Source organism: Mustela nigripes, chromosome 14 (genome assembly GCF_022355385.1).
Source record: "Mustela nigripes isolate SB6536 chromosome 14, MUSNIG.SB6536, whole genome shotgun sequence".
Classification (NCBI taxonomy): Eukaryota; Metazoa; Chordata; class Mammalia; order Carnivora; family Mustelidae; genus Mustela; species Mustela nigripes.
The window spans coordinates 44,132,762-44,144,821 of NC_081570.1; the positions used below are offsets into that span (position 1 = coordinate 44,132,762).

A 12,060-nucleotide genomic window follows, 5' to 3' on the forward strand; every position below is an offset into this window, starting at 1 on the left:
CAGACTGTTCTCACTGAAGTGCACTGTCTTCTCATATTGAAACATGCCTCCCATGACTTCTTGGGAGACCTAAAAAGTCAGTGCAATCAAACTCTACCACAATCTAAGTCTCCGAAGAACATGTTCATATTCTTTCTTGAATTCCATTCTCAAAGCTGAACATCCACACTTCGTCATCTGTCTTATTTTTCTGGACCTAGCCATTTATCTAGATTCATAGTACCAATTTTTTGCACAGGAGGACATTTCTTAAAAAGTCTTTCTTCCCGTTCTAACCAATCACTGTGAAACTGCACTGAGGACATCTTGCTACTCTTGCTTTCAGTTACACATTTCAGCAAATAGTGGCCACTCCACACTGGGTAAGTAAAGATTTTAGTGTCCTCAACAGGGTGAAGGGGAGGGATCAAGAGGAAGGGACGGGCATCTACTTAGAAGCTGCCAGGTGCTGTGCTGGGGGAAGCCTTAAGAGAATGACTTAGGGTTACGCAAACGCTGCTACTTGAGTAAAAATGACTTTTTTGGTTTAGTAAATTTTCTTTTTTTTTTTTTGGATGAGTACATTTAAATTTTTAATTGAAGGCAAAAAGAAGTGAAATAAGAGGGAAAAGGCTGGGGGTAAACAGTGGAAGGCTAAAGGAAGCAAAGGAAAGAGGACCACGGGAGCCAAGGGTATCCTGGCAGAATCTACAAAAATGAAGTTAAGAAAAAAAGGTCAGGATTTCTGAACACAACAGTGGAATCTGGGAATTTTAAAAGTGTGAAAAGCAGAGGGGAGGGGAGTCAGAGTCAGTTGGGGGCAACAGAGGTAGCTAAGGTTGGGAGGGGAGTAAGAGGTGGGTGATCTTGTCTTACCCTTTGCTTAGTTTCTGTGTAGCCTGGCAGGGAGACATAATCCCCAGTCAGCCCACCTTGCTGCCTGGCAGGAAAGGGCATAGCATAAAAAAACACCTTTAGTGGCAGAATATATCTCACCCCCCTGCCTGGAGTCATGTCCAGGGGGTTTTGATCTTCCCACTGCCCCCCTCAGCCGTGTGTACTTCCAGAGAGTATCTGTGAGCACTTAGTTTACTAGAAAGTGCTATGTAAATGCAAGGTATTGTTATCTGGAACAAAGTAACTTTACTGGGAGCAGTGGGAGATTTAAAAAAAAAAACAAAACGAAGAGTACTCCTTTCAAGTTTCACAAAATGACTCCAAAAATGGCCCTGCTGCTGTTTGAGTTCTGTCGTAAAACAACAGGCATGAATGGAGGGACTGCAGAGAGGCAGCAAAGATGCAGGGATGCCGTGGACCGACCGGGAATGCTCTGAGCCTGAGCCGCACGAGGAAGGAACAGAAGGAACGGACGGTGGGAAGGGGTTTCTGCTTTCAAAAGCCAATTTCCAGGGAACAGTCTCTTGGGTGTGGACCCCTCCCATTGATAAAGAAACGTATCTGCTACTGAGAAGAAAAGACCACTACTGTATAGATACCCTTTTCCTCTCACTGTCACTACTGAAGGATCTAAACTCCTTACATAACTCTGGACGAGGTCCAAGTGTAAAGGTGGAGGCTGCAATAAATGATCCGGACTGCTGAGCTGAGAAAACTGGAAAAATTCGTATTGTATCTGAGAATGAGAGCAACGCTGCTGAATTAAAGGAACGATTCCTCATAGCCTGAGCACCATCAGCTCCAGGCTGCGAGTGACTTTTTGAAAATCTCTAAAGCTAGCGTGTATGTAGAAAATTCACCTGATCGAATTCCAGGGTCAGAAATTTAAACACCAACTTCTTAGGTGTCCCTAACTAAACCTGATGACCACACAGAACTTCATGAAAGACCACTGAGTCACCACAGCCTTTTAGCTGAGCGTCTCTAAATACACCAGTGAAAAGGAGCAGTGTTCAAGATCCTTTAAAGAAATACTTCTTAGAGAAAGCCAAGAAAAATGTTGAACCAATGAAATAACGGAGCCCCTGGCTAGTCACCAGAACCTTTTCTTATGTCACAGTAAGAGGAAGTCCCTCTCACTATGAGGCTCTCTGTTGGGTCTGCGCAAGCCAAGGGTCTCGGCCAGAGGAGTGCACCGCCTCTGGCCAGGGCTGCAGCTCCAGTTGAGTAGCCCTGTCAGGAGCGCCCTAGAGCACGGGAAAGCACGGGCAGGCACGGGCGGACGCTGAAGCACTGGGGCGACAGGAGAGCTCTGGTCCTCACTGCTTCCTCCACTAACCAGGATTTTCAAAGGGAGTCCCCTAAGTCCCACAGCCGAAAGGCCAGAGCCCCGAGCAGGGGAGAGCTCCCACAACAGTCGCTAGACACAGACCACCTTCTAGCCTCAGACCCCAGCAGCAGGACTATGGAATTTCTTTATGGACACCTCTGAACCAGGCACCTGAAAAATGACTGTGTGCCAGCATTGCACGAAACTCTTTCTTCCCACTCTATGGGTGCTCCTCCATTTCTCCCTCATGGCAGAAAAACAGGCATGATACTAAGCAGAATCCACTGTACTTACTAAAGTTGTGTAGACTTTGCATTTATTTTACAAAGAAAAAACTAAGTTAAAGGTGTTACAATTTTTTGGAAGCAACAAAATGAAACTACTCTGTGAACGTGACCTTGGATTCATGAATATTTAAACAGCGGCTTCTATCTGAACATTACTCAAAGAAACACCAAAAGAGACTGTTATCTTCAAAGTATGGTATTACTTATTGAAAGAAATTATTAAATTAGTATACCTTTTATGCGGTTCCATCTGCAAATTCTTACCTTGAATCCATCCTTCTTGTTTTTTTCCAAACCTGACCATTCTCCAGGCTGAAATTAATTTTAAGAGAAACATAAGTGACTTGGAAAAAGCAGTACCTATAATTTCCCAGTCCTGGACTCTAAGGCAAAAGTTTCCAGGTAGGACATTTAATTTACAGAATAGGGTAAGAAAATGATTTGGCTCTAACTACAACACTATGGCTCTGACAACAAAACTAGACCAAAGACAAAACCGACCCTTTTAATGTCTTCGATGCACTTAATGATGTAGCTCCTCTTGATTGCCTCTTTCACGGCATACGCATCGCTAAGGATTGTCAGGTGCTCCTCCAGGGCTTGCTGAATAAGGCTACTGGGCAGGGTCGGAAGATGCGCCAGTTCCCAGAGTACATCTAACACCTGCAATAATGCCACACAAGATGAGCCGGCCCACACACCAGTCAGACCACATTCAGTATTTGTAGCTGGGAAGATTAACTGGATTCTCCTGCCTTTCCAGAAGTGGTCTCAAAGCGAGCTTCCCGGCCTATTCGTCCAATCAGACTCAACAGCTTCTGTCTCACTCGATCACTTTCAGTCTCCCAGCTCTGGGGAACAGAAAAGACAAGACAATCCGATTTCATCAAATGGGCAAAATATGCAGAAACCTTTACACTTGAGCTAAAACGGTTTAACAAAGTAAGAAGAGTTATTTAACTCAGAGACCTCAAAATGAGCTTCTCTTAGAAAAACTTAAAAGCAGGTGCAGCTGACTGGACACATACCTTCTGGATGAGAACAAACAGATGATTAAGCTGATCCGAATTAAATTTGACAGCTGCTGCAGCAATAATTGTATGGATGTTCTCGATCACAGTAGATGATTGTCCTGACTGGAAAAGGAGACAGCGGGGGAAAGTTACATCCTGCAACTTGGAAAGACCCTCATGCTTCCCCCCAGCGACTGACAGAAGCCCAAGTAAAACAGCAACAAGATAATCTGATTCTGGCCTGATCAGCACTCACTTGCATGACAACAAAACCACAGGAAACAACCACTGTTAATGGCCATCAGTTAGACTTGTTGAAATTTCTAGCAGCATTAAATCTTTAAAAGAAATTCTCAATCCAACATACGCATTTCAAGACGAAAGCAAGAAATGTTCTCAACTGGCTCATAAAAAGGTTTGAACTAAGCACAGAACACATTCGCTTCCAGCACTTTATAAATGAGCTTGACAGTACCATCTACATCATTTTTTATTTTGCCCCTAGTTTCTTTATAATTTCAACTAATATTAATTTATCCCACATCCAGTAAATCTCTGCCTCAGTGATATAGGCCCTGGAGTCAACCTTATGGTCAAAATTTACTTTATAACTTCAAACATGACTCCATCATGCCTCACTGCACACCATGCAACAGACTGGAGAGTCAGAGACTTTTTGAGATTCAACTCCAGTGCTCACTTCAGCAGCACATATACTAAAACTGGAATGAGATTCAACTCTACAAGAATCTGCTTAGTATCTACTATATACATATATTCACTGAATGTAGCAATGATATACAAATCTGCATTATGTCTCTAATCTCCAACCTTATGTGGACTCAAAACTCACACCCACAAAACATTATGAGAGTATTCAACTATGGTGGACATGGGAAACAAGATTTTATAGGACCTGGGACTGTTTTCTATCTATAGCCTACTCTCTGCTGCTACGCTGGGAGCCTGCAAATTACAGTTCCTCTCCTAGGTCCACTGCTGTGATATTCTGCCCATGAGAGGCACTGCTGGGTGATGAGAAGGGAAGAGGAAGAAAGAAGCACTGGGTTGTGCTCAGCAAGTGGACGCAGGGGCTCACATCAGGGGCAGCCAGAGAGAAAACCTGGTGGCCATGCCACCACTCTTTGGCACCCCAGCATGTGCCAGGAGAGCACCTCCCAAATTTGCTCCCTTTCCTTGGACTTCAGAGGTCCCTTTCCCCATTCTGTTCCTCCGACATTCCTACTTCTCTCTGTTGCTCTTCCACCCCAACAAGGCCTTTGTAAACAGGCCCCTGTATCCAATTCCCTCTGAAATACCCAGTGTAGCTTCTATTTCCTGACTAGGTTCTGAGTATACAGTGAACTAAGACAGTATAGTCAAGGTGAGCCCCAGGCCTCCTTCTGGCTTAGTGGCTAGACAAAGGCTAATACCATTACTGAAATAGCCTGGAAAATGACTTGGTGCTGACATACTGAATCTGAGATGCCTACAAGATGGCATGCAAGAAGGCGTAACTGTTATGTGTCTAGGTACGTGGCACTGAGGGCCAAGAGGAAGTCTGAATTGGGGGCATAGTTCTGATGGGGGCATAGTTCTGTCAGCGGCATCCAAATGCACCTGAATCCCCAGGAGGCGAAGAAACTGCCCCACAGGAGATTACAGACCAAGGCAAGGGCTCAGAGGTGAACAAAACTAGTAACTACAAAGAAGAAGAGAATAAGTAAGTTAGTACAGGAGACTTAAAAAGGGTACCAGGAAAGTGGGGGGAAAATGAGTCCAATGGACTAGTAAAAAAGTGAAGGAAAAGAAAAGGCAGGGGCATGGCCAATTTGGTAGCGGCCTCGGGGAGTCCTGGTGAGATGAGGTCTGGGAACTCAGTAAGCAGGATTCTCACTCTCACGAAATAACCCAACAGGAAAAACTCATCTGTGAAAACTGATGAGCAAACGGTGAAAAGAACACAAGACTGACAAACGAGACATACTGTTCTAGTGCTGTCACTAACTGCTGGGGAGCCTGAGGGACGGCTCTTCATTGTGTTAACTGAGAAACGAGAGGGCTAGACACGCTCAGTCGTTTCACATCTTCTGAGCAAGTGCAAGCCTTTCTCACATACACAACCTTGACACAAGCCCCAGATGAGAAAGCAGATTTTGGCAGAGCTGCTGTGGCTAAGGCAAGACAGAAGCTCCATTTCCCTACTCGTTTACCACCCTCCACCCTCTCTTTCTGCCAGAAATGTCAGAAAAAGGCGAAAGTAATGCTGATCAACTTACCTGTATCTTCCAAATTTTAGTGAGCTCATCTAAAGACAGTTTACTGCCCAAGAGTTCAATAATCCCCTTTATACGATCACAGTATTGGGCTTGGTCTATGTTGCCTAGGAGAAGAGACACCCAAGAGACAGAACAGTGAACACTGACTTTCTAAATACGATTCTATTAATTCAAAGCAATAGTAACTTGTACAACATTTAAAGGCTAATACAGTCAAAACAACATTTTCTTACCATTAGTTTAGTACAAAAAATGTTATTTATGATTATGATAGGAAATACTTTTTAAAAAATATTTTATTTATTTATTTGACAGACAGAGATCACAAGTAGGCAGAGAGGCAGGCAGAGAGAGAGGAGGAAACATGCTCCCCGCTGAGTAGAGAGCCAGATGCGGGGCTTGATCCCAGGACCCTGGGATCATGACCTGAGTCGAAGGCAGAGGCTTTAACCCACTGAGCCAGCCACGTACCCTAGGAAATAAATATATATATATACACACACACACATACATATATATATATATTTTTAAAGCAACTTACCTTCCAATGCAATTGACAGAACTGAGTTTTCAACCAGCCAATCTAATAGTCTGTCTGTATCTATAGCATTCTTCACAGATTTGGATAAAGTGCTATCTTCTATTAGCTTGGTTACCTAAAAAGACAGAATTATTGTGAATAAACCTAGTGTAAATATGCACAATCAAAACCTACATATATTTGTATACACATCCTGTGACTTATACACTGTTGTAATGTGGTCTGATAGTCGAAATGTATTGAAGGCCAGTTACTGTAATAAATTAACAGACTATTTATTCCTGATGTGTCTCTAAAAAGAACAGGGAGCCAAGAATGGCACCTGGGGTGGCTTGGGAAAAGCATCTGACCCAACTTCTACCAGTGCACCCTCTGAATTCTGTACTTGGGACCAGAAAGTGTCAGTCCCTCCCTGGCCCAGTTGTAGACCAATCTGTGGCCATGATGTCTACCCCATGAAAAATGTCACTCTGTAGGAAGAGAGAAAGCCAAGCCAACACACTCAGAAAAGCGGGGACAAGACTTGGACAGTCCTGGCAGTGGTCAGGTCTCAAATTCTAGTTGTTCCTGCTGCCCACACATGTCCCTGCCCTTCCATGGTCTGGCCAGCCAATCCTTCATTCATGTGGAACAGTCCAGACTTCCTCCCTGTAATTCCTCTTTTAGCCCCAGATGGTTCATGATGAGTTTACTCCACTTTAGTAAAGAATTCTAGTTAATGCGGAACTTCAGGGAAGAAGACCAGAGGTATGACTGAACTATACTGGCTCCAACTGTACTCACCAAAACCAACTATGTTCAGATGAAGTTTAGGAAGTGATAGGAAAACACTTCCAGCATTTTGCTTAGGTGGTCACAGCTGCAGTCTTTTTGTTTTGGTCCCAACCCAAGTTAGAACATTTGGTTTAAGGAAACACCTATCTGAAATATACCAAAAGGAAGTGTACCCTTAGGGTAAAGAGTAAATCTCGAAAGGTCTAATCCAAGGAATTATGTTCTAGGAAATTTCACAAAAACACTAAATCTTTCACAAATATTTCAGAGAATGAATTTTGAATGTAACACATATATAAAGACCACCTTAATAATCATAACCTTATGTACCATTTAATCATATAATTACTGTTTTCTTTTTTGTATGATTACAAGAAACCCTTCTTCTTTATTTCCCAACATTTTTACATTAATGACCATATGTTTTGGCAGAGTTTAAAGAGTCTGTGCTTTAAGCCTTCTGGAAGCAAATGTAAAACTTACTTCTTTGAGGGAATTCATTTTAGCGCTAAAATGTGGGGATTTCAGCATGCGCAGTAGGATGTCTAATCGAAGATCATCTACCACGGTCACCAGATCCGGCTGGAAACGCATGCAGAGTAACTTGATGGCAGACAAGAGCTCAGGGATGCTAACCAATCTCTTTTATTAAAAGCACACACAAACAAAAAAGGAACCATGAAAACATTCCGATCTCAATTTTTGTAATACACACAGGAATTTAGCACATTTTCAACAGCAATGGTTTGGTGATATCCAATATTCTGTACAGTCAATTAACTAGTTTGCTTTTAAATAAAACTTAGCAGACAGGTGAGCAAAGGGAAGGGCCCTGTGAGAATTTCAAGGTCAACAAAATAAATCACGTTCAGTGTTAAAATTGATTTAAACAACTTTGGATAAGCCTATAGTATCGAATTATTTTAAAGCTTCCTCAATGCTATACCAATTACAATACTATCTAAATCAACATGTTAATAGAACTCTGAATGGTATCACCTACTGAGAACCCTAAATTCACTCTACTGGTTAAGATCTACAGCCAACCTGGTGCTTCAGAAAAAGCACTTTTTGGTTAGGAAATGTATAATTAATTTGATATGAGTAGTATGTGACCAGGATCCAAAGAACAAAGGTGTGTGAACCTTGCCCTAGGTCCTGGCTATGCTTCTATGGGTGAACGGGCACTGGGGCCTACCTGGTGGGAGACAGGATTTACCTTGTCTTTGAGGTCCTTCTCCTCTACACTGCGCACATCCTGGATTGTAGTAAGGATGACCGGGTCTAGCATCGGCTGTGGAACAGAAGTGCTGTACTTAATAAAGACTGTTGCTTCTGCTCCAGAACTGGAGAGAAGTAAGTCACTTTTTCACTCACACTTTACAGAGGAGAAAGTGCAATGCCAAGACCTCAATTCCAGTATCAGATGCTGCAGCTAGCTACCAGCATCCCATGCAGACCCTCAAGGGACTCCATGCCCCAGCTCCTTTCATACCACATGGGTGCAGTCACTGTCACTGCTATCTTAGCAGGGTCCTTTTATTTTTTTAAAATATGTCTCATTTATTAAGTTTTTTTGTTTTTGCCAATAGAAGTTTGAGATTTTTTTTTTTCCCTTCAAATTTTTACTTAAATTCTAGTTCCTTAACATACAGTGCAATACTGGTTTCAGGAGTAGAATTCAGGGATATTTATTTATTTATGAGAGGGGAGAGAGAGAGTGCGTGAGTGTGCGCGCACAAGCAGGAGCGGTGCAGAGAGAGGAGAAATGTAGTCTCCCCACTGAGCAAGGGGAGCCTGACATGGGGCTCCATCCCAGGACCCCAGGATCATGACCTGAGCCGAAGGCAGACGCTCAACCTACTGAGTCACCTAGGTGCCCCAGAATTCAGTGATTCGTATGAGGGTCTTTTTTTTTTTAAAGGATTTTATTTATTTGTCAGAGAGAGAGAGTGCGAGAACAAAACAGGGGGAACAGCAGGCAGAGAGAAAAGCAGGCTCCTGGCTGAGAAGGGAGCCCGATGCAGCACTTGATTGCAGGACCCTGGATTCATAACCTGAACCAAAGGCAGATGTTTAACCAAATGAGCCACCCACGCGTCCCTCGTAAGAGTCTTTTTTTTTTTTTTAAGATTATTTATTTACTTATTTGACAGAGAGAGAGAGATCACAAGTAGGCATAGAGGCAGGCAGAGAGAGAGAGAGGAGGAAGCAGGCTCCCCGCTGAGCAGAGAGCCCGATGCGGGACTCGATCCCAGGACCCTGAGATCATGACCTGAGCAGAAGGCAGCGGCTTAACCCACTGAGCCACCCAGGCGCCCTCATAAGGGTCTTTTTAAAGAGCAACCGAAGAGAGGGTGCCTTGGTTGGCTCAGTGGGTTAAGCCTCTGCCTTCAGCTCACATGATGATCTCAGGGTCCTGGGACTGAGCTCTGCACGGAGCCCTGCACTGAGTCCTGCATCGGGCTCTCTGCTCAGCAGGGAGTCTGCTTCCTCCCCTCTCTCTGTCTGCTGTTCTGCCTACCTGTGATCTCTCTCTGTCAAATAAAATCTTGGGGGAAACAAAAAAAAAAAGCAACCAAAGACACATAAACTAAAACAGGAAGCATGAGTATGTATGATTTTTGTAATAAAGTAAATATTTTACATTTGACTTTAACAAATTAATATAAGCATGGAGCACAAAAAATGTGCTGCAATATGCATTATTTTTGTGTGCTGATATAAATGAGGCCTCTAGAGGAGATTAATACAACACTGTGCTCCAGAATGGTAGCATAATCCAATAACTGACTCTAAGTATTACGTGAAGTAGAAAGTATTAGCTTGGTCTAAATGCTCACTTCCATCTAAGTAAAATAATTTTTAAAAAACTTATCTGGTGACAAGAGAAGATAGTACTTGGCTGGCAAAGCCAAGAAGACATTAGCAATGAATTAAAATGACCTCAGACAACTATCCAAATAGAATCTCCTCCTTTCTCCTCATGCCCACTGTACAGTGAGGACTGGGGGCTGTGAGGGCAGGAGGCGAGCGTGCTGTTCTCCTCAGCAGCACGGGCCCTGCTTACTCCCCACTGCAGCTGAGACAGCAGGATCACCCTTTCACAGACAAGGAAGCCAAGGCACATACACATGTCTTCCAAAGTCACAGAACTGGCAAGTAGTATAGACAATTGTTAGTTTATATCAAGTAATAGGATGTGAATACAGTATGAGAATAAATTCAAGGCATGACTATATTGCTGAATAAATGTAAGGTTGGACAGTGTGAAATAAAGTTAAATAAGCTGCGGTTGGATATTCAATACTTTTTTGCTCTTTTTACTCTATAAAATTCCAAAAATTCTAGTAAACCTAGAATTTCTAAAAAACTTATTATTAATTAGCAGCTGGAATATTTATGATAAATCTCTTTCCACACTGGAATGCATGGGTAAAGAGCATTTAAAACTCCAATCTTGGCTCTGATTATTAAAAAGCCAAGTATTAAATTATTAATAATTATTAAATTATTAAAAAGTCAAATTATTTTGCCTCTTGTATCTTATCTTACTAAAAAACTAATGATTCTATGTTTAATAAGCTGAAAGAACACTAAATGTTTCTAAAGAACTTAATAACCAGAATGAAGAAATGCATAAATAGCCATCTGATTTCATTTAAAAATCTTATAGGATTACTTTGACATTTAAAGAAAGCATGTAATACTTAGAAATTGTAGACATTTCCAGAACCTACTAAAACAAATCTTATCTCCCTTGTTAAAATGGCCCTAAGTAAATGAGATATTAACAAGAGGGAACAGTGCAAACACATTGCTCCCAAAGGACATGATGCTTTCAAAGCCATTTACAGTGACTTAAAAAAAAAATCTCTGTGAAAGTTATAGGTTTCACAGATCTATTTACAAAGAAAACCAAAAAATGAAGGTATTTCTTTCTTTTTTTTTTTTTTTTAAAGATTTTATTTATTTATTTGACAGACAGAGATCACAAGTAGGCAGAGAGGCAGGCAGAGAGAAAGGAGGAAGCAGGCTCCCTGCTGAGCAGAGAGCCCATTGCAGGGCTCGATCCTAGGACCCTGGGATCATGACCTGAGCCGAAGGCAGAGGCTTTAACCCACTGAGCCACCCAGGAGCCCCAAATGAAGGTATTTCAAAGTGACACTTCATTCAGTAAAACTTGTTAACTGAAATGGAAAGGAAACAAGAAAGTACAATAGACCTTAAGCATCAGCAAACGAATACACCCAGCTGTGCCTGTGTGACCACCTGTTGGATTACGGTCTGCAGTGCCAAGAAATTAGATGAGATATGCCATTAGGCCACTATTTAGCAGTCACTTGGCCAGTAAGTAAGCCCAGTGAGTTGCTCAATGCCACTCTAATTTAATACACAATGGCACTGAATCCTTCAACAATCCTGGGAAGGGGGCTGGGATCTATGCCGCCTATATTATAAATAAAAATACATGTAATCGTATAAATAGGATAAAAGGATAAATTAAAAGGTATAGAATCATAAATATTAGAGATCTCCTATACTTTAAATTATTAATCATTTTTTAGTTACCTTCTGATTATATTTTTACTAGAAAAATAGCTTATCCTAAAAAAAGAAGTTACTTGGGATCAGGCACGATTCTCAACAACCTGATAAAAAGATAATGATGATTAATGGTATGTCTTGGGTCACCTTCTGAGTAAATGTAGAGTGGCCCCATCTTACCTGAACCACCGAGGAATTGAGGTACTCCGCACACACCCCTAGAGGCTGCACCAATGCTGAGACTGCCTGAAAACAAAGATGGTGCAGGTTAGACATCAGTGCAAGACTGTTTTTTCTTTTTAGCATTTAACGAATCCCTTTTAATATATCAGAGACAATCTGAAATGGTGACTTGATCAAGTCATGAATGAATGACTAGACAAGCCATTCTCCTGGAGAGGAAGAACTGATA

General features: G+C 42.1%; 1 protein-coding gene across 3 annotated transcripts in view; it reads right to left on the reverse strand.

The window, feature by feature from the left end:
* Positions 1 to 12,060, reverse strand: part of USP24 (ubiquitin specific peptidase 24) — a 136,447-nt gene that overhangs the window by 79,740 nt on the left and 44,647 nt on the right. For all 3 annotated transcript variants that reach the window (XM_059374866.1, XM_059374865.1, XM_059374864.1), the window contains exons 8-16: positions 11,829 to 11,894; positions 8,320 to 8,394; positions 7,584 to 7,742; positions 6,327 to 6,441; positions 5,786 to 5,889; positions 3,522 to 3,629; positions 3,249 to 3,344; positions 2,995 to 3,156; positions 2,758 to 2,805 (exon numbers count right to left, since the gene is read on the reverse strand). In XM_059374866.1, the coding sequence (XP_059230849.1) occupies positions 2,758 to 2,805; positions 2,995 to 3,156; positions 3,249 to 3,344; positions 3,522 to 3,629; positions 5,786 to 5,889; positions 6,327 to 6,441; positions 7,584 to 7,742; positions 8,320 to 8,394; positions 11,829 to 11,894 (933 nt within the window). The remainder of the gene's footprint in view (positions 1 to 2,757; positions 2,806 to 2,994; positions 3,157 to 3,248; positions 3,345 to 3,521; positions 3,630 to 5,785; positions 5,890 to 6,326; positions 6,442 to 7,583; positions 7,743 to 8,319; positions 8,395 to 11,828; positions 11,895 to 12,060) is intronic.